The 27,570-nt window shown below is 48.8% G+C and overlaps 1 protein-coding gene across 2 annotated transcripts in view; it reads right to left on the bottom strand.

Annotated features, from left to right (window-relative positions):
- FAM149A (family with sequence similarity 149 member A) overlaps positions 1-27,570 on the bottom strand; it is a 77,463-nt gene that overhangs the window by 16,377 nt on the left and 33,516 nt on the right. For both annotated transcript variants that reach the window (XM_073578783.1, XM_073578775.1), the window contains exons 10-12: positions 20,831-21,055; positions 13,008-13,131; positions 10,152-10,280 (exon numbers count right to left, since the gene is read on the bottom strand). In XM_073578783.1, the coding sequence (XP_073434884.1) occupies positions 10,152-10,280; positions 13,008-13,131; positions 20,831-21,055 (478 nt within the window). The remainder of the gene's footprint in view (positions 1-10,151; positions 10,281-13,007; positions 13,132-20,830; positions 21,056-27,570) is intronic.

The following is a 27,570-nucleotide window of genomic DNA, read 5'->3' as shown; positions in this document are numbered from 1 at the left end:
GTTAGGGTTAGGGTCAGGGTTAGGGTATGGTTTGGTTAAGGGTTAGGGTTAGGGTCAGGGTCAGGGTCAAGGTTAGGGTTAGGATCAGGGTATGGTTTGGTTAAGGGTTAGGGTTAGGGTCAGGGTTAGGGACAGGGTTAGGTTTAGGGTCAGGGTTAGTTAGGGTTTAGGGTTTGGGTTAGGGTTAAGTATGGTTTGGTTAAGGGTTAGGGTCAGGGTTAGGGTTAGGGTCAGGGTTAGGGTTAGGGTCAGGGTTAGGGTTAGTAAAGTCATGGTTTGGGTTAGTGTGAGGGCCACCTAATGTTTGGAAAAAACGCAAACGCGGTAAAAACGCACTAAAAACGCATACAAACGCATAAAAACGCTGCGTTTTTTTCATGCATGCTCATAAAAATGCTTGAAAAAAACGCAGCAGTTGTATGCTTTTGTATGCGTTTTTTCAATGCGTTTTTTTGCGGGAAAAACGCGCTGCAAAAAAAAGCAAGTGTGAAACTAGCCTAAGGCCTCTTTCACACATCAGGTTTTCGGCTTCAGGCGCGATCCGGCGCTTTTGACTAAAACCGGATCCGTCGAAATGCAATGCCGGATCCGGTTTCCCCCCCCATTGACTTGCATTAGAGCCGGATCGAGCCGGATCCGGCATCTGGAAAAAACGGAGACTGTAACGTTTTTTGTATCCGTCGAAAAAGCCGGACACGCCGGATCCGGCGTGTCCGGCTTTTTCATACAATGAAAGCCTATGAGCGCTGCAATGCGCCGGATCCGGCGGCAGCCGGATCCAGCGGCCGGATCCGGTTTCTTTGGTCTGAGCATGCTCAGTAGCTCTGCCCACAGGACATATATAAAAGCAAGACAATGGGACCCTCAGCCACACCCAACATGCCACCCAAGCCAAGAACCAGGAGCAGGAGAAGGCAGCAGACATCTGCAGCAGCAGCACCATCAGCACCACCCCAAATGGAGCAGCATGCTGAACAACGGGAGGGGAGTCCAGCAGCAGATGAGAGACGGTAATTATCAAATCCCCCATTCGTCCAAACTAGGGCTATGGAATATCAAGATATTCATTGGCCCTTTGTTTCTCTTTATTCAACAGCCGCCCAATAGATGCAGCAGCAGCAGCAATGGCAGCAGCAGAAACACCACCCACAGCCATGGAGTCTGGCCATGAGGAAGACAGCACATCTTCTGGGAGCCCTCCCTCGCATCGTCAGCATTTGACGGTAAGTTTTTATTTCCAAAATCCATCATCTCTGTAATATATGTGTATTCATTGCCTTTTATTTCAAAACAGGAATCACAAGATGAAGAGGAGCTCCCAGAAGAAGAAGGAAGGGGTGGACAGACACTTGGAGTGGGCTCACAATTGGTAAGTTTTTTGCATCAAACGCAGAAACACAACATCACACTACACACAACACATAGAAAACAATGTTCTGCAGACCACACACAGCAAACAAATGCCTACATCCAAAGACATAACATTTTTTGTTTTCTTCTCTAGTCTTCCCAATCTGGTGCTCGGCCAAGAGGTCCTCGCAGTGCCTCCCAGGGTCGTCGGCGACAGCAACGCGGCGGTCACCAGCGTGTAAGTATAAATATTTTTGCTTTGTTTTTTTTGCACTTTTTATTTCATTTCTTTTGTGGAGGCTAATTATGTTATTTTTGTCTTTTTCTTTAACAGCCTTGACAGCGTGCTCCCGACTCTGACGGTGAGGATGGAGGGATTGATGTGGACCGCCTCATCGATCTCGTCAGAGAAAGGGAGCCGCTCTGGAATATGGCTGACCGACGCCACGCTGACCTGATCGTTACACCGACGACTCTGGGAGGAAATCTGTTCGCTCCTTGTGGACCGCTGGGAGGACCTCGAAGCTTGGGCCCAGATTAAAGAGCGTAAGTATATACAGTACCGGTTGCTTGATTTAAACCAGTGTTTCCCGAACTCCAGTCCTCGTGGTCCCCACGGATCATGTGTTCAGGATTTCTATTTACTTTGGAAATCCTGAAAACATGACCCCTGGGGACCATGAGGACTGGAGTTTGGGAAACACTGATGTTGTATACTAACCACTTTGTCCTTTCTCGTTTCAGGGGAGAGAATTGTGAAGCGGTGGCGGTCTGTGAGGGATCGTTTCAAGAAGGAGTTCAATAAAGAGATGCGGGCCCCGAGTGGATCTGGAGGACGCAGGAGCAAGTACAAGTACGCACGAGCCCTGTCGTTCCTCCGGGAGACAATGCTCACCAGAAGGTAAATATTACACACCACATGTGACAAAAAAATGTTTAGATGTAACTTTTTTTTTTCAGCCAGGGCCATACCATGTCACTATTTTAATTGTTTTTTTTTCTCTTTATTCCACAGCACGGTGAGCAGCACTCGGGAGCCTGCACGATTGGACCCTTCTGAGGCGATCCCTGAGGAGAACGGCACCGAGGGACACTTCGACCGCCCCGGTACACATGCACCTTCCCAGCCTTCCCACACATTCAACTCATTTGTCCCATCCACCAGCACAGGAGCATCGTGGCCGCCTACATTACATGAAGCTGCTGGTGAGGAGATCACTTTCCCTTTACCCCACCCTTCTGCCCCTGCCACCTCTAGTACACCTGCGGGTACTGGGCGGCAGCGGCAGAGGGGTCAGGAAAAGACTTATGCGCCAGAGTTCTTGCATCTGAATGCATCTTTCCAGAACTGTCTAAAAGTCTTGTCAGAGCAAATCTCCACAGGCTATCAGCAGATCAACTCCAGCATTCTGGAGGTGAAGACACTTCTGCAAACCATGCATTCAGAAGCAAGATCTTCGCCAAACCACACCTTTTTCAGGTCTGTTGTGGAGCGCATGGAAACGCTCTCTCCTGCCCAGCAGATGCATGTAATGCATTCATGCCACGCTGCTCTCCAGCAAGTTATCTCCCAACCTCCTCCTCCCACCACAGTAGTTCCTCCACCTGCACCCCCTCCAGCCACTTTCCATCCTCCCCCTCCTATTACATCTACACCCCCTCCAGCCACTTTCCATCCTCCCCCTCCTATTACATCTACACACCCTCCAGCCACTTTCCATCCTCCCCCTCCTATTACATACCATCCACCTCCCCAGCACCATCCACCTCCCCAGCACCATCCACCTCCCCAGCACCAGCAACCTCCCCAGCACCAGCAACCTCCCCAGTACCAGCAACCTCCCCAGTACCAGCAACCTCCACAGTACCTGCAAACTCCCCAGTACCAGCAACCTCCCCAGTACCAGACATCTCCCCACTTCCAGCAACCTGCCCCGTACCAGACATCTCCCCACTTCCAGCAACCTGCCCCGTACCAGACATCTCCCCACTTCCAGCAACCTGCCCCGTACCAGACATCTCCCCACTTCCAGCAACCTGCCCCGTACCAAACTCCTTCCCCATACAACTTGCCATCAACATCATCTGCTCCTACAGTCCCTGCCCAACCCTCCACTCCACCACCCACCACCTCTTCTGCTTCCCACATGTCCACCCATTCTGTAGTTTTTTCCACACCTTCACCTCTAACTGTTCCTTCCCCACCACGATCCCAGTCCTCTCTCCACACTCCCAGTGTCGAAGTGTCCCGCAGCCCCTCCAGCAGTATTTCCACCACACACTACACAGATTTATAATGTGTGTATTTAAATAAAAATGACCAGTTTTATGGTTTCAAAGCTTTATTAAACAAGTTTATTAAAATTTTAAAAAAGTTTACTAAAAAAAACATTTTTCAATAAAAGTTAAATTATTTTACACTGGTTGTCTGTCATTTCTTTCTGCGGCGAAAAAGATTAAATACAGGGTATTTAAAAGGTGAAATGGTATTCAAAACTAGGTATATAACTGTGGGTAAATTTTAGCTTTTTGCCACAGTTGTGTTCCTGGTTGTGTTTGAAGCAAAGTATTTCACCTAAAAAGTTGTGTTTATTGTTGGTGATTTCATAACAATGTACACAACTTTTGTTAAAAGGTGAAATACTTTGCATAAAACACAACCAGGTACACACCTGTGGCCTAAAGCTAAAAATAGAGACCATGACAAGATAGCCAACTTTGGTTGGCAAAGGTATATACTGTTGGTACAGAAGGTACACAAGTTTGGTTGGGCACAAATCTTTCACACTCTGTCATCCTGCCAGTGTACTCTGCCTTGAGGTGACATAAAGTATAGTGCAAAATTGTCCCTCATTACTGAAACCGTCACAGAACTTCTAGTGGTAATGTCATGGTAATCTTGCAAGGTGGTTTCTTCAGAGGTGTCCTCAATGGAAATGTGTTCCTTGCAGATAACAAAATTGTGGAGTACCACGCACGCTTTGATCACCTCGTCCACAGTTTCTGTCTTGAGGTTGATCGCAGTCAATAGGACCCGCCATTTGGCTGTCAGAATACCAAAGGTACATTCAACCATTCTTCTTGCTCTTGTGAGGCGGCAATTAAAAATGCGTTTTGGTCTTGTCAATCCTCTGCTAGAGTACGGTTTCAAAAGGTGTTCTGACAGCTGGAAGGCTTCATCCCCTACACAGACAAATGGCATAGGTGGACCAGATGTTTGCAGCAGCGGTCTAGGTGGTGGGAACTGGAAGGTGTTTCCATACAGTTTACGCCCCATGGCAGACAGTTTGAAAACTTGAGAGTCATTGGAGCGGCCATAGGCCCCAATATCAACCGCAATAAATTTGTATTCCGCGTCAGCGATGGCCATGAGGACAATTGAAAAATATTTCTTGTAATTGAAATATTCCGATCCCGATCCAGCTGGCTTTACAATGCGGATATGTTTCCCGTCCACAGCGCCCAAGCAGTTGGGAAACTGACATATCTGTTGAAACTTGTCAGCAATTTCAATCCACCTCTCTGTTGTGGGCTCTGGTAAAAACTCTTCAGCTAAGGAGTCCCACAGTGCACGGCATGTGTACTTCACTATTCCAGATATGGTGGGAATCCCGAGTCTGTACTGGAAATGCAGTGACGAAAGGGATTCTCCAGTTGCAAGAAATCTGTGGGGAATTAAAAAAAAATAAATTAGTTTTAAATCACAGCATTACATACCAAAACTGAGCTATAACACTTGGAGCTGCAAACTACCACCAACAAGATTGCAGTGAAAGTGTGCTCTGATGCGATCACATCCAATAAATGTGGCTTACCTTAAAGTCACCATCAGACGCTCTGCGGGTGAAACAGAGAAGCGGCAATAGGTGTCCGCTTTTCTTATGAGGTGTGCAATGCGCTCCACCAAGTAATCAAAATTCTCCATTTTCATCCTAACATATCCAAAAAATTTATCCGGGTTTCGTCGAAGGTCCATGCAGAGTGTAGAATAGACCCCACGCGTCATTCTCTTGGCTGTGATGGGGTGGATCCACAAACGTCGTCTACGATGCCTGATGCGCTGCTGTCTCGCTCTCTCCTTCTCCAGAACAATCACCCTCAAACGATTCGCCTCCGCTATAAAATCCGCCAAATTCTTCAAAATATTTCCAATGACAACATCCATCTTCGCCAGTAACTTGCTCTTCTCTCCAACCTGCACTTTCTCCTCTACAACCTGTCAAAGAAGGGCTGTAGGAACATGCTATATATAGTTTTCCAGTAGCCAATCCCGTTCGGAAGGCCACAAGGGTCAATTTTAAAAACCGGATCCGGCGTAATCCGTCGAAAAACGGATAGAAAAACGGATGAACCGGATGAGACGGATCCGGTTTTGTCTGTCAAGAAAAAGACGGATCCGGCAGAAAACCGGATCCGTCACATCTGGTTTTACTAAACATTTGCCGGATCCGGCGTTCCGGCACGACGCCGGATCGCGCCTGACGCCGAAAACCTGAAGTGTGAAAGTAGCCTAAGTGAGTACACTAAGGGACTGTGATGAAGGGAACCTGTCACATTTTTTGGCCGCTATAAGATGCAGCCACTGCCTTTCAGGGCTTATCTACAGAATTCTATAATGGCTCCCCGGCATTGCGCTCCTGTGCAGGCGTACTTTTCTGCCCTGTTGAGTGCAGAGCAAAGTACAGCAGTGCGCAGGTGCCGGGACAGGTCAGAGAGACCCAGCAACTGCTCACTGCAGTGCGTTGCTCTGCCCTCAACAGGGAAGATAAGTACGTCTGCGCAGGAGAATGATGCTGGGGAGCCAAGAACCAAGCAGGAGGGCAGCATCTCAAGTCGATGGGAGGTGCCGGACCCAGACCTGCGACACCCATCGGACCAGAATGCACCGGACCTTCCCCGGGTGAGTATAATAAAATGTATTTTTCTTCACTTGCAGGTCGGATCGGGGGCTTGTCTACAGCATTTTACAAAACAAGTGACAGGTTCCCTTTAAAAATAATAAACTCCCCCTTCCTCCTTTCCCAATCCCCCAAACCCCTGATTGTCCTTCTCCCCCCACATCCCATTATTGTCCTCTCACCCACTCCCATCATTGCCCATTCCACCACCTCCATCGTTTCCTCCTCCCCTATTACCCCAGCATTGCCCTTTCCACCATGATTGTCCTTTCCACTACCTCATCATTGTCTTTTCCCCACCACCCCATTATTGCACATTCCACCATCTCCATCATTTCCTCCTCCCCACCATCCCCATTATTGCCCTTTCGATCACCTCAATCATTGTCCTTTCCACCACCTGCATCACTGCTTTCTCCCACACCACCCCCATCATAGCCTTCCCTGCTATCACCACCCCATAATTGCCCGTTCCACCACCTGCATCATTGCTTTCTCCCCCACCACCCCCATCATTGCCTTCCCTGCAATCACCACCCCAAACATTGTCCTTTCCACCACCTGCATCATTGCTGTCTCCCCCCACCCCCATCATTGCCTTCTCTGCAATCACCACCCCAAACATTGTCCTTTCCACAACCTGTATCATTGCTTTCTCTCCCACCACCCCATCATTGCCTTCTGCACAATCACCCACATCATTCCCCTCTCCTACATGCACACATACACACTCTCTCACCTCTCTGCACGTTCTCTCGCAGCGTCACCTTCGCCGGCAGCTTCCTCTCTCTGGCACAGCCGTCAGCCGCGCGCTGAATGATAACGTCATATAGCCGCGCCACTGACTGCTGTGAGAGACAGTAAGCGCGGCCAACAAGCAGGACAGATCGCTGCAGCTCCGCTGCCATTTTCTCTTGTAGGCAGTGGAGCTGCAGGGATCTCTCCCTGCCTGCCGCACATGTGGGCAATCTGGCCAGGAGCCTCAGGGCTGGATGAACAGGCCAGATTGCCCTGATTATTAGTCACCATGCCGGGGCCCCCTGGAGCCTCTGGGCCTAGTGCAGCCGCATCAACTGCACTTTCGGTGTGTCCGCCCATGATTGGTTCCTCAGGTAGTATAACCACACCCATTCGCAATGGAAATGGGGTATAAATAGCTTACAAAATCATTTTATTATACACCTGATGAAGGCATACAGTTTTTATTGTCTTTTATAACATTTTGTATTTGCTATACATAGCCAATAAAATATGATCTGATTCAACATCGGAGATACTTGTTTTTTTGGCTATATACCCCTCTTATTCAAAACTGGGTTAACTGTCCTCTGAAGGAAGTGCCCTGAAACATCCTTATTCGCTGCTGTAGAAGCAGTGAGGTCTCCTCACGATAGCCCTCGTCCATATTCCCTGCCAGGTCTCTCTCTGTTTGTAAGAGTGTCCCCAACGTTGACAACCCAGTTTACCCATGCATTCATCTCAATGGCCAGCATCTAGTGCTACATTAAATTAAACCAGTCACTGGATTAATGCAGCCAAAACCACGGACAGCATACTCTAGATCATAGCCTGGTGGCACGATTACAGACAGGTACGTTTTTCCTTGAAACAAAGTTTAAAGAGTCGCATATTCTCTACACTGCTCTAGTTGATTGACAGGCCTCACCGTATGTAGACATGCTCCGGCATTTCAGAGACAAACATACCTGACTGCAATTGTGCTTCCAGTCACTTACTCATGCCACCTGTGGTTCAGACACCATGAATCTAGTGACAGATCCTGATTAAGTAAATTTATTTCAAAACAGAATTAAGGAGTTATTCCCAAAATACGAAGTTCTGCCATACACGTTATATAGGGAATAACTTACTGATCGCGGAGGGTCTGAATACTGGGACTTCCAGCGGTCCTAATACAGGGGCTCTAGAACCCAGAAACCAGGAATGCAGACCCCTTCTTGAATGGAGTGGAGGGGCACATACTCGACCTCTGCTCCATCGCCACAATGACAATGAATAGGGCACAGATCGAGCACGCGCACCTCCACTCCATTAAAGACAGGATCTGGATTCCCGATTTTCGGGTTCCAGAGCCTTTTCTCTAGATCACTGAGGATCAGATAACTTATTCCGTATCAATGGATGGTGGATAACTTACTTGTGTGAATACCCCATTAAGAATGTTAGTGGTGAAATATCTATTTTTTATGAAATATTTGTCAAATATTCATCGGCAAGTAATGATGTATGAGAGATGAGATCTAACATAATGTACAACAATATTACAATGAGTCATGATACAGAAAAACATTACAGTGTAAGATGAAGCTCGGTAACTTCAGCAATACACAGATTGCACATTAGGTGGCGCCACAGGATCATGATATGTGCCAGTAATGCAGTAACATTATGCCACGCTGCCATCTGCTATTTCTGTTTTTCTAAAAAGCAGTTTCACATGACAGCTGGATATCACATTTATGTCACATGAGCAATTATTCAATAGAGTAAAAAACTATAATATATAATAATAGAGTATCCTCCACACAATGCCGGGAGGCGAAGCACGTGAGCATGTGTCTGGGTCTGAGACGGAGGCAAACGTTCCTAGGATGTCCACACTAGCAGGTGATATTATTGTTCATTTCATTCATTACTTCTTCAGTCCTGTTGTCTCTGTAACTCTCACTGTATGACTTACTGCATTGTCATATATTCTGGCATCAGACTGGCCCAGCTGATGTGTATTCTACAATGTATAGAATTCTTGTGCACCACCTAGTGGTCTATTGGTGCAATGTCTGTCCATCATAATTTAGATCCTTGTAATAATGTGCACTTTGTGGACTTCAGCCTTCCTCCTCTGCTTATTGGAACTTTGTAACTGATTTTTTTTATTGTGTTCTTTTGAATAGATTTTATCAAAGGCATTAATTTTATAATAAATCATTGTGCATTTTTGTGATTTTTTTATGATGCTCTGGATGGAGTTTTTTGTAGGACTATATGCATTTGGTCTTTTCCTACTTTGCAGTATATAGTTGTTCATATATGATATATCTGAGCTACAATTGATATGGTCAGTATAAGGCCAAATTCACACGTATTTTACCTCAGTATCAGTAAGGCCTGTTTCACACTTCCGTTTGTCACCATCAGTCAAAATCCGCCGTTTTGTTAAAAAAACGGATCCGCCATTTTTCTTTGCGGATCCGTTTTTTTACCTATTGACTTGCATTGTCGGCGGATTTTGACTGATGATGGTCCATTGTGTCCGTATTTGTGTGGATCCGCCAAAATTTGGGCGTCCACTGAGATCACCGAACGGATCCTGTAACGTTTTTTTGCTCTCTCTCTCTCCGGCCTCCTCCACTTCTCGCCCGATCTCCAGCCGCCATGTCCTCCACTTCTCGCCCGATCTCCGGCCGAGCATCGCGCGATCTCCTACAATTCTCGCGCGATCTCCTCCACTTCACGATCGCTACTCGCCCACTTCCCGCGATGATCACTCACCGCATCTTCCCGATACCAATACATCCAGGTAATAATTTTTTTTTCCCCCCAGGCGCGGTTCCTTTAAATTTTACCATCGGCGGATCCGTACATCCGCCGATCCACTGACCCCCGTTTCTGTCAGTCCGCCTGCGGATCCGTTTTCCGCTATTTTGGCGGATTTTGACTGACAGAAAAAACTGAAGTGTGAAACAGGCAAGCCTAAAACCAGGAGTGGGTGAGAAATACAGAAGTGGTGACGTGGTTCTATTATACTTCTCCTCTGACTGTCCTACTCCTGGTTTTGGCTTACAAATACTGAGGTAAAATACTGACCAAATACTCAATGTGTGCACATGGCCCAATAGTATTATCCTATTACCATATCTGTGCAACCAATTTTGTACTTACTCTGAAGGTATGTGTGGTGTTGGGTCGTGAGAACTGTTCCATTACCACCGTTCTCTCACGCAGGGGTCGCCGTCCCGTGGTGTCAGGCACGGCACTGGATACCCGGCTGTGCGGTTGCTTTGCTCTGTTCTGTTGGATGGAAAATAAACCATTAGAGATTTCCTGTAACAGAAGGAAACAAATATAACTAAGTTCATGTAAAGTTTGGTAACGCCGAGCATATGCCCAGACTAGCAGCCTAAGCCGGCCATGGGCTCCCACTGAAAACTGAGAACCTCACAGTGTTATGTAATTAGGCTTTTCAATCTATGCACATATTAGACAAATACTGAGGGAGAAATGGTCATGTGTGATGTGTCTGTCATCCAATACAATGGATATACATTGGTTAAATTAAAGGGGCTTTCCACTTTCAAAAAACTGGTGCCCAAAAGATTGCAGTCACGCAAAATAAGACATAGTATTCACCTTCCCCCGGTCTACTGCCTGTTGCCTGTCGCTGCTTCGGTCTCTGTGTTTGGCTTCAGCAGTGACATAATCCCTGCAGTATATACTGTATTACAGCTGAGTGCAGCCGGCGCTAAATCAAGGGGAGGGTTTGGAGACCAATTCTTTAAAAGTGGAAAACCACTTTAATCTTTATTAAACATAAGGATAAAAACAGGTCACATTCAGGACTTTAAGGGTTGGCTTTCCTGTGATGGGACATATCTTTAGGCCACATTTACACGTTCAGTATTTGGTCAGTATTTTACATCAGTATTTGTAAGAAATAAAACAGGAGAGGAACAATCAGAGGAAAAGTATAATAAAAACACGTCACCACAAGCCAGCAATTTTCATCCACTCTTAGCCTTGGCTTACAAATACTGAGGTAAAAAAAATTACCAAGTAATGAACGTGGGACCATGGCCTTAGTGTGCAAATCACAGACCCCAAATGGGCAGAATATACAGCCTTGCAAACAAAGCCTGATAAATGCCCCTTATAAAACAAGTTGTCTGTCTTATATCGGGGCATATTATCCCTGTCCCACACCAATTTTGCTGTCAGTTTTTTATCCACACCTGCCAATTGCACTACCTGTTTCTTCAACCTACTGTACATAGCTTTATGATCTGAAGAAGTTTTAAATGACACCATTTATTTTACTATATATTTACTGAAAAGAAGAATATCATTTTTGGGATGGAATGGACCTATCACATGCTGCAATTTGTTCCACACAGATCTGAGGTCTATGTGCACTAGCACATAAGCTAGAATTAGTCATTGTGATCCCTTGCATATATCGACGACAACACAAGAACCAAAAAAACACCATACTCTTCTCACCAAACTCTAAGATAAGGGCTTTCAATGGGCTCTACTAAGACACCAGATAATAGGCAGATCAAGTAGATTTAAGTGCAACATATATTGTGTATTGGTTGTTGTATTTACTGTACAGGTCGATCACTGAGAAAAATTGGCTAAATTATTGCTAAAACATGGAAACTTATATTGATCTCCTTTTGACCATAATTTTCCTCCAAAGACTGTGCCCTTATTTTGCAAAAATCAATGAAAGAATCGCTATATATCCACAAGATGTGAGCACAGCATTAGTGATGTTAATGGTATTGATAAATACTATAATGCTCAGTCAGCACTTCTCTATACCGCGGTGCATGTGGAAAAGGCTTCCGCCTTCAATTATTCAATCATTGTAAAAGAAATCACTCACGTGGTACACTTGAATACAATTTCTGATATTTCTTCAACGTGTTATAGCAGAGCGTACATTTTGCCTCCAGGAAGTTCCTTGGGGTGTTCAGCAGGTGATGGCAGATTGCCATCTAGCCTGCAGCGCTGATAAAGGCCGAGTACTGGAAGAAAATTGTTCTGCTATAACACAATTGACAGGTAGAGATGAGTGAACCTGAACTTAAAAGTTCGCGGCTCGTACCGGATAAGTGTCCGGTGCTAAACTCCATGGAGATGATGGTCTGCTCCCTGACACGCTAAGGGGTTAACTGTATTTTATATTCATGCTTGTTGTCATCGGTAACACCCACTGAGGCTGCAGTTTACCTTAGGCAAGGTTAACTGTAATGGCCGGCCCAGTTTGGGGAGGAGAAACTGAGAGTTAGTGCCAAGTTCAGGAAGTGAAAGTTCATTGGAGGACAGTAGTGTGAAGTGGCAACAGCAGTCGTACGCCATAGGCTGCCAGGGACAACATGGGCCTAATACTCGGGGCAGTGGATTGTCAAATATACACTTCCATGTGATTCTGTCTGCCGGGTTAGAGAACCTCGAGAAAGACGTCGGGGCCCTTGGGCGCACTCAGAGTGTGAAGTTACAAGAGAAGATGAACTCAAACTGTAAGATGCCGGAGGTGATGCAATCTGGGTGTACTGCTTGTGGTGGAGAAGAGTTCCTAGTGCTAAAGAAAATAGCAACAAGGATACCCATACCAAGAGCCAGGGCTGAATTTGTGTCCAGTACCTGTGAGAAAAACGACAACCCATTGGGCCTTATTCTGTTTGCCGTTTCCAAAGACTGCCAGTTGTCAAGTAAAAGATTGATTGGTTTTACAAATCCTGTGTCCCCTGGAATGATTGCTGCCAAGGTTCCAGCTTAGGAAAACCTGGAGCCAGTGGAAGCCTGCGGGCTAGAAATAAGCGTGATGCACCCCACATGCAGAAGCACACTGGGACGGACACAAGTGTTGTCCTTAGAGTGCCAGAGTGAGTGGGAGCAGCAGCTCGCCCACGACTACCTCGCTTGGGTACTTTACAATGCTAGCATTTTTTTTTGTAGGTAAAGGCATGTTTTAAATAAAAGTTTTAGAACAAGAGAACATATTAATCGTACAGCAGAATGCCGAGATCCAGGCACTAATAATTGCTGATCCACTGTTTCCAATGAGCTAATAGGTGGTAATTTACTCCTGCTGGCCTGGATGGATGGTGAAGATAGCCTGTCTAGTCCAGTGTGTCTGAAATAGAAAATCAAAAAATTACTTGTGCACTTGCAATAGGGATTTAAAGCAAACTCTTCTAGAGCTGAGTCACAGATAACAGGTCTGTATTAATCATATGATCTGCAGGTACTATAATTACATCATATTTTAAGATATAGTTAAACAAAGACATGCACACTTTCTATATATAATCTAATGGTTTATTGGTTGGACTTAAAGGGAATGTCATGTCAAAAACCACTATTAACATGCAGATATGGGGTTAATCTTCAGTTTAATCGTGTTCTAGAGCAGTGCAGCCATCGCACTAAAGGCCTAAATGCCAGGAGGAAATTAAGTTTATTCTTTCCGGCAGCTTCCGACTTTCAGTCATAGAGGTGTAGCCGAGGCGACTTCAGTCACCGCAGCTGTAACGGCGCCCTGACACTGACAGAATCGGATGCATAAGTACATAAGAGACTTGTCAACTGAGATCAGCAAATGGGGAGAAGCTGCCGAGAACCTGCTTGTTCGGCGGCTTTTAGGCTGAGTTCACACGTGGCGTTTTTTTCGCGTTTCCGCGGCAGTTTTAACTGCGCGATTTTGCCGCGAAAACGCGAAAAATAAGCATCCCATGCATTCCTATGGGATTCCGCAATGCTGTGCTAATGCTGCGGTTTTTACCGCGGCGGAATCGCTTTGCGGTAAAAACCGCAGCATGCTCATTATTTTGCGGAATCGCGGCGATCCCGCACCCATAGGAATGCATTGTTCCGCTTACTTCCCGCATGTGGCTGTGCACACCATGCGGAAAGTAAGCAGAACATTTGCGGATGGTACCCACGGTCCGGAGGAGAGGAGACTGTCCTCCGGGCTTTGGGTACCATATCCCTGTAAAAAATAGAATTTAAAATAAAAAATATTGCTATTCTCACCCTCCGACGTCCCGCGCAGCCTTCCCGCCTCTCTCCACGCTCCCGTTCCCAGTAGTCCTTTGCGAAAATGCCCGCGATGGCGTCCGATCTCGCGGGATCGCGAAGTCTCGCGGTAATTCGCGCGACGTCATCACGAATTACCGCGAGACGTCGCGTTCCCGCGAGAACTGACGTCATCGCGGGCATTTTCGCAAAGGACTACTGGGAAAGGCTGCGCGGGACGTCGGAGGGTGAGAATAACACTATTTTTTATTTTTTTTTTACATTCTATCTTTTACTACTGATGCCGCATAAGCAGCCTCAGTAGTAAAAAGTTGGTCACACTCGTCAAACACTATGTTTGACGAGTGTGACCAACCTGTCAATCAGTTCTCCAAGCGATGCTACAGATTGCTTGGAGAACGCTAGCATTTTGCAAGCTAATTACGCTTGCAAAATGCTAGTTTTTCCGCTGGAAAATCGCGGGAATTTAAAATGCGATTTTCCCGTGGACTGGAATTCCGGAATTCTCGCGGTAATTTCCGCGAGAGTTCCGGTACGTGTGCACTTAGCCTTAAAGGATGTTTTTTTTTCCTGAAACGCTGAAGTATTTCAGAGTCAAATATACCATGCTGAGATCATACAGCCAGTGTCTGATACATGCTACATGCTAAAGTGGTTAGTGAGTAGTAAGAATAGATGGATTTTTGGTTCTTACCGTAAAATCTCTTTCTTGGAGCCTTCATTGGGGGACACAGATTACCATAGGTGTATGCTGCTGCTGCTAGGAGGCTGACACTATGCAAAACAAGAAAATTAGCTCCTCCCCGGCAGTATACACCCACCGACAGGCACCAAGTACCTCAGTTGGAGAGAAAGCAGTAGGAAAAGCAACGAAAAACTCTGAACATATGTACCAACCCAACAAGGGACTCAAAAACCCAACATGGTACAACTTAAACAGGGAGGGTGCTGTGTCCCCCAATGAAGGCTCCAAGAAAGAGATTTTACGGTAAGAACCAAAAACCCATCTTTCTTTATCGCCTTATTGGGGGACACAGATTACCATGGGACGTTCCAAAGCAGTCCCAAGGGCGGGAACAGCAATAAGGAATGAAAGAACAGGAAGGGCTTCGGTTGGCCGGTGCGCCACCGCCGCCTGCAGAACCTTCCTACCAACAACTGCATCACACGAGGCCTGGGTATGAACCCTGTAGAACCTCGCAAATGTGTGCAAAGACGACCAGGTCACGGCCCTGCAAATTTGTAAAGCCGAAGCCTGGTGTCGAACGGCCCACGAGGCTGCCACAGCCCGGGTGGAGTGAGCTCTCACTCCCGGAGGGGGACGTTTTTCCTGAAGTCGGTACGCTTCCAGAATGGTAGAACGAATCCAGGGAGCGATCGTGGATTTGGATGCCGGAAGCCCTTTCCGGCGACCTTCAGAAATGACCAGCAAGGAATCGGACTGGCGAAGTGAAGCGGTCCTGGCGAGATAGACACGCAAGGCTCTAACTACATCCAGTTTGTGGAGTGACTTCTCAAGAGGGTGAGAAGGAGCAGGACAAAAAGATGGGAGAACGATATCCTCATTAACGTGGAAAGAGGATACCACCTTTGGAAGAAAAGAAGGAACGGGCCTGAGGACGACCTTATCCTGATGGAGAATCAGGTAAGGGGAACGACATGATAAGGCCGCCAACTCCGAAACACTTCTGATGAATGTAATTGCAATCAAAAAGGTTACCTTCCATGAGAGAAGGGGTTAAAGGAATGTCCTGGATAGGCTCAAACAGCGCCTTCTGGAGAGCGCTAAGAACGAGATTGAGATCCCATGGGTCTATCGGCGAATGATGAGGAGGAGCCACATGGGCGACCCCTTGGAGAAAGGTCTTAACCTGCGGTAAGGAAGCGAGCTCTCTTTGGAAGAGGATAGACAGAGCGGAGACCTGGCCCTTGAGAGTACTGAGGGACAGACCCGCATCTAAGCCAGACTGGAGAAAACCAAGTATAGATGGAATGGAAAAAGACATTGGAAAGACTTTTTTATCATCACACCAACGGAAAAAAGCCTTCCAGTACCTATGGGAAGAGGCTGGTTTTCTGGCTCTGATCATAGTCTGAATCACCTGGATGGACAAACCTGATTCTCTCAGGATCACAGCCTCAACGGCCATGCCGTTAAACTCAGAGACTGAGAATTCTCGTAGTAAAGGGGGCTTTGCGAGAGAAGGTCTGGACGGTCTGGAAGCCTCCACGGAACGTCCGCGAGCATGTTCACCAGCTCCGCGTACCAAGGCCGTCTTGGCCAGTCCGGAGCCACTAGAATCACTGGGATGCCTTCCGATTTTATCTTCTTGACCACTCTTGGGATCAAGGCAAGAGGCGGAAACAGATAAGGAAGTTGGAACTGGAACTGGGTCGCAAGCGACGGCTAGAGGGTTCCTGGACCTGGCTACGAAGCGCGGAACCTTGTGGTTCATCCGAGATGCCATGAGATCGACATCTGGTGAGCCCCAGCGCTGGCATATCTGATTGAAGACTGTGGGATGAAGAGCCCATTCGCCTGAAGCTAGGCCTTGACGACTGAGGAAGTCGGCTGCCCAATTTTCCACCCCTGGAATGTGAACGGCAGAGATCGCCGGAATGTAACGTTCTGCCCAGCGCAATATCTTTGCAACTTCTGACATTACTTGCCTGCTGCGCGTGCCCCCCTGATGGTTTATGTACGCCACAGCCGTGGCATTGTCTGATTGAATGCGGACCGGCTTGCCTACGAGGAGAGGCTGCCAGCGGAGAAGGGCAAGGAAGATTGCTCTGATCTCCAGAAGATTGATGGGGAGGAGAGCTTCCTGTGAATTCCAGCCTCCTTGGGCCGTTTTTTGATGGAAAACCGCTCCCCATCCTAGAAGGCTGGCATCGGTGGTGATGACTTGCCACCGAAGCGGAAGAAAGGACCTCCCTTGTAGAACTGATGCTGGCATTGCCCACCAAGTCAGGGATTGCCTCACTCTGAGAGGGAGGAGAATGGGGTAGTCCAGAGACAACGTGGTCTTGTCCCAGGCTGAAAGAAGGGACAGCTGGAGGGGCCGAAGGTGAAATTGTGCAAAGGGCACTGCTTCCATGGAGGCTACCATCTTCCCCAGAACCTTCATGCAGGATCGAAGGGGAAAGGGCGTTGGCCGCTTTAGGGTTCGGATTCCCTTGGGAAGAGCCGCAAATTTTTCCCTCGGAAGAAACACCCGGGCCAGATTCGTGTCGAATTTCATGCCCAGAAAGGTCAGACGCTGAGAGGGGCTCAGAATGGACTTCTCCTTGTTGACTATCCATCCGAGACGAGCGAGTTATGTGAAGACTTTGAAGGCAGTCTCGGCGGGATGACCCCTTGATCAACAGATCGTCCAGGTAAGGGATAATGAGAATCCCCCTGGAACGGAGAATGGCCATGACTGATGCCATCACCTTCGTGAAAACACAGGGAGCAGAAGCTAGGCCGAAGGGTAGGGCCGTGAACTGATAGTGATTTTCCTGAATCGCAAAGCGTAGATATTTCTGATGTTGCAAACAAACAGGGATGTGAAGATAGGCATCCCGTATGTCCACAGAGCAGAGGAATTCTCCGGATTTCATTGAGGCTATCACTGACCGAAGGGACTCCATTTTGAAATGGAGAATCTTCACGTGGCGATTGAGCAATTTGAGGTCCAGGATTGGGTGAAGGGAACCGTCTTTCTTCGGAACTACGAAAACCCTGAAAACCGTTCGTTTGGAGGAACGGGAACGATAACTCCGGCGGAAAGAAGGGATGAGACGGCCTGGAGGAACCCTGGAATTTGGGACCGCTGTCTTGGAAGACAAGACAGGCAAAACCATCTGTTTGGTGAGGATGCAAATTCGATTTTGTATCCGGATGCAACGATTTCCCTGACCCAAGCGTCATCGACAACAGACAGCCAAGCGTCCCTGAAAAAGGAAAGTCTGCCTCCCACCCTGGAAGAACTTCCAGGTGGGGGTGACCCGTCACTTGGAGGAAAGTCTACCGGCACGGGAGCCTGAAGACCTGGAATACTGTCCTCTAGACCTCCAGCGGGGAGCAGGTTTGTACGAAGGTTTTTTCTGCTCCCGCTCCCTAGAGGCGGAGGGCCGGTCTTGCTGGGCGGATCTGTCTGCGGAAGAAAAGGAACGAATGGGCCTAAACGGCCGAAGACCTTTTCTGTTAAAAAAGCGTTTAGGCCGGGACTGGGGAAGAGAAGTGCTTTTACCACCAGTGGCATCGGAAATTATCTGATCCAGCTTGGCTCCAAAGAGCCTGGAACCATGGAATGCCAGGTTGGTAAGCGACTTCTTAGAGGTGGTATCCGCATTCCATGACCTAAGCCAAAGGACCCGACGTATGGCTACTATGTTGCTGTTAGCCCTTGCTACGCACCCGGCCGCTTCCAAGGAGGCGGCCAACAGGTATTTACCTGCATGATTAATTTGATCTGCTAGATCTGCCAGCTCATCTTGCGGGGCTGCTGCTAAGATGCCCTTGCGACAAATTTTTGCCCAAGCCGAAATGACTTTCGCCACCCAGGCGGATGCGAAAATAGGACAAAGGGAGGCATCGGAAGCTTCAAAAATTGATTTGGCCATCGATTCTGTCTGTCTGTTGGAACTTTAAGCGATGCCCCGTCTGGAAGGGATAGAACCGTTTTAGAGGCTATCCGAGAAACTGGGGGATCCACCTCGGGAGCCTTGGTCAACTTTGTGAGCAGGTCCGCATCAAAGGGGTACAGCACGTCTAAATACCTGCAGCCTGAGAAACGTTGCTCAGGGTGCTCCCAGTGTTTGGACAAGGTAGTATCGAACGCTTTGTGATTGGGAAAGGTTCGAGATGGAGGTCTTACTCGTTTAAAAAGAACAGAGCATTCCTGAGGGGGAGCCTTATCTTGCTTAATTTTAAGGGTTTGGAAGATAGCCGAAATGAGACTATCGACCATGTCCCGTGTTTTTGATACGTTGTCTGCTTCTGAACTAGATCCCGATTGAGAGTCCTCGTCTGACCTAAGGTAATCTTCTGAGGAAGGAGAAGGAGACCTGGGAGAAGCAGAAGGACCCTGCGAGCTGGAGGACGAACTAGACAGAGCTCGCTTCCTAGAACTCCTGCCCGGTCTGTCCCTCTGAAGGTCGCGGTCAGGTGTGGACGACTCACCTTGAGAGGCGGTCGGTGCACAGGTGGCTGTAGATAGCTGAGGTAAATGTTCCAAGATCTGGACCAGGGACTGAGAGACTTTAGTCAGATCAGAGACCGACTGAGATATTACAGCGGTCCACTCTGGGGGAGGTAGAGTGTCCTCATCCCGGGACTCGGTGTGCTCATGAGAGGCAGACATAGTTGAAGGACTGCAGGACGGGCAGAAGGGGGACGACTGACCTGATGCCCACTTCTTTTTACAGCGTGCACAGGCGTAGTGGGTAGTGGTGGGCCTGAAGCAGAGATCATTTGAAGGGTTGGGCATAAGTAAACTGCGCTGAATGGCCGCACGAATTAGGAAGGAAACTGCAGAGGGGAGCTAATTTGAGCCTCAGAGCAGAGCCTACCGAGTTTCAGACAAGCAGCAGGACGCCGAAGTGTCCCCCAAGCAGCGCAGGAAGAGAAGTGAAATCCAGGAAATACTGGATGATGAAGGCGGAGGGCGGAGCTTAGCGGCTGAGCCGCGATTGGATAAAAAGGCAACGGGGGGGGGCGCGGTAAAGAGGGGGACTGGCATAGCAAAAGAGAAAGAAGCCCTGTGATGGGCTAGTAAAGGCACGAAGAGAAGCGCGCTCAGAGAGGGAGGAGGGAGAGCACTGAGAGCGGGAGCTGAAAATGAAAGTGAAAGGCGCTGCAGCCCCGTGCCTGATATCTATTCAGAAGAATAATAACGCCGATATTCAAGGTACTATGCCCGTTGATTCCCCCGCTGTGGCTGGAGTAATGAAAGCATTGTCCTGTGTCCCCCTGAATAGAGAGAGAGGTGCGCGGCTGAGGAGATCGGCGCGCGGCAGGCAGGGGGAAAAAGGGCGGGAGATTCAAACAGGGAACGCTTGCTACTGCCGATGGCTTCTCTGGTGATAATGTGGGGCTGGAGGGATCGTACAGGTACTTACCTGACGTCCCTGAAGAGGATGACCACAGGGGCCCACAAGCAGAAGGCAAGCCGCTGGGGAAGGTCCTCTGCACCCGCATCCTGCAGAAGACGGCGTAAACCTCCTGCAACCGCCGTCTTCCTCTCAGCCCTGTCCCGAGAGAGGGGTGAGGAGGAGGATTGGCAAGGACTGGCCACCTGTCCACAGCCCATAGCACCGGAAGGTGATAGGGAAAAAGTCCTGCCTGCGGTACAGAGAGTTGCGATGTGGGAGACACCACACTGCTCGCTCAGCCGCCTGATATGGGAAAACAGGGTGAGACTCACACCCTGTTTCCCGACGTGAATCTGAAAAATAAATGAGAAATGAGAAATCAACTAAAAACCTAAGGGAAACGTTAACTGAGGATCTGGGGAGATCACGGTCCGCCTCCTACAGACACTAAGCACAAACTGAGGTACTTGGTGCCTGACGGTGGGTGTATACTGCCGGGGAGGAGCTAATTTTCTTGATTTGCATAGTGTCAGCCTCCTAGAAGCAGCAGCATACACCCATGGTAATCTGTGTCCCCCAATAAGGCGATAAAGAAAGGACTTTTGTTGTACCTGCAGTAATATGCCTTGTTCCCCAGTGCAAAACTGGTGGTAAACAAACCATCTAGAAATGTACCGCGCAGCAATAACAAGAACTGCATGTTCCCTGCACATACTCACAGCTTTGTACCCCTGAGGACTTCATCACTGTAAACATTGGGTGTTTTTGCCTGTGTTGGATCTAATGTAAGAGAAGGCAGTCTTCGCTGAGTGGCTGTTTTCCTAGAAGGAGTGTGCAGAATCCGAGAGGATGAAAAAATACTGTTGTCACTCAATCTTCCAAGTCGATTTCGTGCAGAGTTTAAAACCCTCGGCATAACAGATAAACTTTTATCTTCTTGATCACTTGAAATAAAAGGAAATAGACAATTATTTTTCCTGGATAGTAATTCATAAAAACATCAGCAAATCATTTTTTAACTATTACATTTATGATGCATGTGTGTAAACTGCACATCGCTTCTCGTGTATACACATAATTTGGAATTACAGTGCCTTGCGAAAGTATTCGACCCCCTGGAACTTTTCAACCTTTTCCCACATATCATGCTTCAAACATAAAGATACCAAATGTAAATTTTTGGTGAAGAATCAACAACAAGTGGGACACAATTGTGAAGTTGAACGAAATGTATTGGTTATTTTACATTTTTATGGAAATTCAAAAACTGAAAAGTGGGGCATGCAATATTATTCAGCCCCTTTACTTTCAGTACAGCAAACTCACTCCAGAAGTTCATTGTGGATCGCTGAATGATCCAATGTTGTCCTAAATGATTAGTGATGATAAATATACTCCACCTGTGTGTAATCAAGTCTCCGTATAAATGCAGGGGTTCTATTTGATGCACAGAGAGCATCATGAAGACCAAGGAACACAACAGGCAGGTCCGTGATACTGTTGTGGAGAAGTTTAAAGCCGGATTTGGATACAAAATGATTTCCAAAACTTTAAACATCCCAAGGAGCACTGTGCAAGCGATCATATTGAAATGGAAGGAGTATCATACCACTTCAAATCTACCAAGACCCGGCTGTCCCTCTAAACTTTCATCTCAAACAAGGAGAAGACTGATGAGAGATGCAGCCAAGAGGCCCATGATCACTCTGGATGAACTGCAGAGATCTACAGCTGTGGTGGGACAGTCTGTCCATAGGACAACAATCAGTCGTACACTGCACAAATCTGGCCTTTATGGAAGAGTGGCAAGAAGAAACATGGATTTTTGTGATAACTCACCGTAAAATCCTTTTCTTCGAGACGCTCATTGGGGACACAGGTACTGTGGGTGTATGCTATTGCTGCCTGGAGGCTAACACTAAGTGAAAAAAAAGAGGTTAGCTCCTCCTCCGCCGTATACACCCTCGCCCCGATTGCGGGCGGAAACCAGTTTGTTGCAAAAGCAGTAGGAGATCAAACAAAAATCAGACAACATCAACCTTAATACTGGTAAGAACATGTCTAGAAGATAACCACCCTAATCTCATACAAAGAGCATATTAATTAAACAAACAGAAGCCAACTTGGCTAACAGGGTGGGTGCTGTGTCCCCCAATGAGCGTCTCGGAGAAAAGGATTTTACGGTGAGTTATCACAAAAATCCATGTTTCTCCTTCACCTCAATTGGGGACACAGGTACTTTGGGACGTCCTAAAGCAGTCCCTGGGTGGGAAGTTGACTCACCGATCCAAGCAACCTGCACCTCCTGTCTAAAGATGCGACACCGCTGCTTGGAGAATCCTTCTGCCCAGGCTCGCATCCGCTGAAGCCTGAGTATGGATATTGTAATGTTTAGTAAACGTGTGCAGGCTGGACTAGGTTGCTGCCTTGCAAACCTGTTCCGTCGAAGCCTGGTGCCGAAGCGCCCAATAGGCACCCACTGCCCGAGTAGAGTGTGCTCTGATCCCTGCTGGAATCGGCTCGCCTCTGATGCAGTAGGAATCCTGAATAGCAAAACAAATCCATCTGGCTATGGTTGATTTTGAGGCAGTGAGTCCCTTCCTGCGACCTACAGGGAGCACGAACAGTGCGACTGACTGACAAAAGGGTGCCGTCCGCGACACGTACCTCCTGAGTGCTCTCACCAGGTCTAACGTATGCAGGGCTTTTTCCACACGGTGTACCGGTGCTGGACAAAAAGAGGGCAAGACAATATCCTCATTAATGTGAAACGAGGAAACGACTTTTGGCAAAAAAGGAGGAGCTGGTCTAAGAACCACCTTGTCTTTGTGAAAGGTCAGAAACGGGGCTCGGCAAGATAACGCTGCCAGCTCAGAGACCTGCCTGACTGATGTTATAGTTACCAGGAACACCACCTTCCAGGGAAGGTATGACAAAGAGACTTCCTGTAGCGGCTCAAATGGAGCTTCCTGCAGAACACTTAGGACCAGGTTAAGGTCCCAGGCGTCCATAGGTGCCTTATAGGGAGGCACCAAGTGGGAGACCCCTAGATGAAAGTCTTTACCTGCAAGTTGGTAGCAATCCTGAGCTGAAAAAGGACGTATAAAGCCGATATCTGTCTCCTGAGAGAACTGGGGGCCAAGCCTGAGTCTAGGCCAGACTGGAGAAAAGCTAAGATATTAGGGATGGAGAATCTCATTGGAGAACAACCGCTGCCTCGACACCATACAAAGAAAACCTTCCAGGTGTGGTGGTAAATTCGTGCTGAGGCAGGCTTACAGGCGCTAACCATCGTAGCAACCATTTTGCGTCCAACCCCCGCCTGCGTCAGAATCCAAGATTCAACGGCCAAGCCGTCAAATACAGAGCCCCTGAGTTCAGGTGGCAGATCGGCCCCTGAGAAAGTAGATCTGGGCGCTCTGGCAGTCGCCATGGCACATCGACGAGCAGCTGCACTAGATCTGCGTACCACGCCCGACGAGGCCAGTCTGGGGCCAGCAAAATCACTGGCACCCCTTCTGCCTTGATCTTCTTGATGACCCTCGGAAGTAATGGCAGCGGGGGAAATAGGTATGGGAGGCGAAACTGATTCCATGGCAGAACCAGCGCATCCATGGCGATTGCCTGCGGCTCCTGGGACCGAGCGACAAATACGGACACCTTGGTGTTCATCCTGGAAGCCATCAGATCCACATCCGGTGTTCCCCACCGTTGGAAAATCTGCTGAAAGACCTCTGGGTGTAGTGACCATTCCCCGGATGCAAGCCCCTGCCGGCTGAGGAAGTCTGCCGCCCAGCTCTCTACCCTTGGGATGTGGACCACCGATATCACGGAGTGGTTCCTCTAGGCCCAGTGAAGCACGTGCCCTACCTCGCGCATGGTTGCCCTGCTGCGGGTGCCCCCTTGGTGATTTATGTAAGCCACTGCCGTGGCATTGTCCGACTGAATCCGGACGGGGCGGCCTGGTAAAGGTGATGAAACTGTTGCAGAGTAAGCCGGATCGCCCGTATCTCCAACAAGTTGAACGGGAGATGTGCCTCCTGCGGTGACCACCGTCCCTGGGTTGTGTGGTGACGAAAAACCGCTCCCCAGCTGAGGAGGCTGGCGTCGGTTGTGACCACCAGCCACTGATCTGGGGGAAGGGGTTTTCCCTGAAGAAGGGAGGAACTGATTGTCCACCACTCTAGTGACTGTCTGACCTGAGAGGACAACCGGCATCGATGATCGAGCGTGAATGGGTTCTTGTCCCAGGATGACAAGAGGGCGTGCTGCAGGGGGCGAAGATGGAACTGGGCAAACGGGATCACTTCCATTGCCGCCATCATTTTTCCTAGAATCCACATGGAGAAACGGATGGTGTGAGGGACTGGTTGGCGCAGTACTCGCACTCCCTGCCGGAGGGCTAGAGCCTTGTCTCGAGGGAGAATTACCAATCCTCGGTAAGTGTCGAAGGTCATCCCTAAAAAGGAAATTCTCTGAGCTGGAACAAGGGATGACTTCTTTACATTGACCAAACACCTTAACCAGGCAAGAGTATCTAGCGTGATGCTGACACTTTCCTCGCATGCCCACCTTGAAGGGCCCTTGACCAAGAGGTCGTCTAAGTAGGGGAATACGACTATGCCCCGGGAGTGCAGGATGGCCATGGGGACTGCCATGACCTTTGTGAACACTCTGGGGGCAGTGGCTAGCCCGAAGGGCAGTGCTGCAATCAGAACATGCAGACCGTTGATGGCGAAGCGCAGAAACCTTTGATGCAGAGGGAAAATGGGGATATGTAGATAAGCGTCCTGGATATCGATAGAGGCCAAGTACTCTCCCTGCCCCATTGCCGATATGACTGAACGGAGAGACTCCATCCGGAAATGTCTGATCCTGATAAATTTGTTCAGGAGCTTTAGATCCAAAACGAGCCTGACAATCCCGTCCTTTTTGGGGACTGCAAATAGGTTGGAATAGAAGCCCTGAGTCTTCTCGTTTTCCGGTACTGGAATGATGATTCCTTTGTGGCTGAGCGAATCGATGGCTCCTAGTAGAGCCTTTGCCCGGGGCATCCACTTTGGGAAGACAGGAAAGAAAAAACCATCTTGGGGGGTACCTGACAAATTCTATATTGTACCCTGTGGACACCAGCTCTCTCACCCATGTGTCGTGTGCGACATTGAACCAGGTGTGGTGAAACCACCTACCTTGCTGGTGCCGCCTGACAAATGCCCCGAATCATTTGGCTGAAGATCTTTGAGACCTGGATCCCCTTGACCTGGACTGGTTAGTACGCATCCTCCCCAATGGGTTGGCTCTACTGTATATGAGACCTGCGGTCCCTATTCTGGTTGGGGCACCCTGACGCAGCAGAATTAGCCGCTGTCGTCCACCCGGGGTTGCGAAAGGCCCGAAAATGCGCCTGAAACTGGTGACGAAACGGCGGTTTGACCTTTTGCTGAGGAAGAAAACCGTTCTTGCCTCCTGTGGAGTCGGAGATGAGCTGATCTAACTTCTCTCCGAACAGGTGGCCACACTGGTATGGTAGCGCTGTCAAGGACTTTTTTGAGGCTGAATCAACCCGCCATGTCCTTAACCACAGCGCTCTCCTAATGGAGATTGCATTTGCGGCCGCAATTGCCGTGCAGTTGGCTGCATCTAAAGATGCATTGATAAAGTAGTCCACCGCCATGGCTATCTGATTTGTGATTTCTGATACTTCAGCTGGTAGATCTATATCTTGCAAGGCTCTATTCAATGATTCTGACCAAGAAATCATGGCCTTGGCTACCCACGTTGCTGCGAACGAAGGAGAGAGTGCTGATTCGGATACCTCAAACACTGAGCGAGCCAAGTTCTCTATGAGACGATCAGTGGGTTCCTTAATAGAAGAACCACTAGGTACGGATAGTAGAGTTTTTGTAGCCAAGCGCGAGACAGGTGGATCCACCATTGGGGATTCCGTCCACTTTTTACGGAGATCAGGGGCAAAAGGATACTTCGCCTCGAGTGCCTTCTGGCCCGAGAAACGCCTGTCCGGCCATTCTCTGTGTCGTTGCACTGTGTCCTCAAATTCAGGGTGAGTGCAAAATACTCTATGGGGACGCTTGACTCGCTTAAATGACACCTTATGGCCCAAAGCCAGAGTGGAATCATCCTCAATCCTCTGGTTGACGGCTTCTATGAGACTGTCAACCGTTTCCTGACCACCCGGCGTATCTAGGTCAAGAGGTTCGTCCGAGTCGTAGTCCGAGCCTTGCTCGCTATCGACTGCTGGTGGCAGGGAGCAGCGAGAAGCAGAGCTCATGGATGCCGAGGCATCGGATGGACCGGGAGACGCCGTGTGGGTCCGTTTCCCCCGGGTCTGCCTGGAGTGAGAGCGGCCCCAACAGGCCGGAGGCTCCTGTGAGGTAGAGGACCCCTCTAAGACAGGAGAGCCACTGTCCCTGCCCCTATCTGGGGCCCGAAGGGACACGATTGCTCTCATAAGTGACGCCATAGATTACGACAATGATAACGCCCATTCCGGGGGACTTGGTACACTGGGCTTGGTCGCAGGGGAGGGCTCCTGAGCGCGTTCAGACTCGCAGGCTTCGCATACTCGCTTGGTCTGCACCCGCGGACCAACAGGAGATGCATGCAACATATAAAAACGTATGCGCCTTAGGTTTTCCTGACATGCTGTACCTGTCAGGCATCCGCGCTGAAAAAAAACGCCGGGGAGGGAGCTCTTCGCTTCTCTTAGTGTGGCCTCTCTGTGGGGCTAGGCGGCAGCACTTACCCCAGTCCTGTGTCCCCTGTGTCCTCAGCGTGCGAGGCGTCGCTTCATTCTGCACGCCACAACTGCGGGCAGGCCCCCCGGAAGAAAAAAGGAATCCTGGGGGCGGTACTTCCGTGTGCGACCTAGCTTCGGCCTGAAGCCGGGGCCTAAATTTCTTCGGCGTCCGCCCCGGCCACGTGGGGCGGGGCCATCGTGACGCGACACCGGGGGCTGGGACTTCCGGCCACGGCCTAGCATCGGCTGAAGCCGCGGCCTCGATTTTTACTCATCACCCTGAACACACCATTCCCACTGTCAAACATGGTGGTGGCACCATCATGGTTTGGGCCTGCTTTTCTTCAGCAGGGACAGGGATGTTAGGAACGGCGGAACGCACTAAATAAAAATAATAATAAAGTGCGTTTGCTGCTCGGGGTCCACCGTGCAGTAGGTGATATAACCGCTGCTAAGTGGTGGCAGGAGCAATATGGCGGAAATGCACACAGGGTTAAACTTCACCCAGGTGCGCAGAGCAATCTCAGTTAACTCACAGAGATGCAAAAAGTACAAACACAAATAACTGAGCCTGTTGTAGTCACAGTACTCAGTAAAAAACGCACACACGGTATACAGTCACAGGAGTAGCCCAAGACGGCGGCCCTACGTCCGTCTAGACCTGCCGTGTGCACGGCGTTGCCACTGTGAACGCAAAGGAGG

This window comes from Dendrobates tinctorius, unplaced genomic scaffold (assembly GCF_039654945.1).
Source record: "Dendrobates tinctorius isolate UK_male_01 unplaced genomic scaffold, ASM3965494v1 ptg000008l, whole genome shotgun sequence".
In the NCBI taxonomy this organism is placed as follows: Eukaryota; Metazoa; Chordata; class Amphibia; order Anura; family Dendrobatidae; genus Dendrobates; species Dendrobates tinctorius.
Note: the sequence above shows the minus strand (reverse complement) of the source record. Positions and strands in the feature narration are given on the sequence as shown.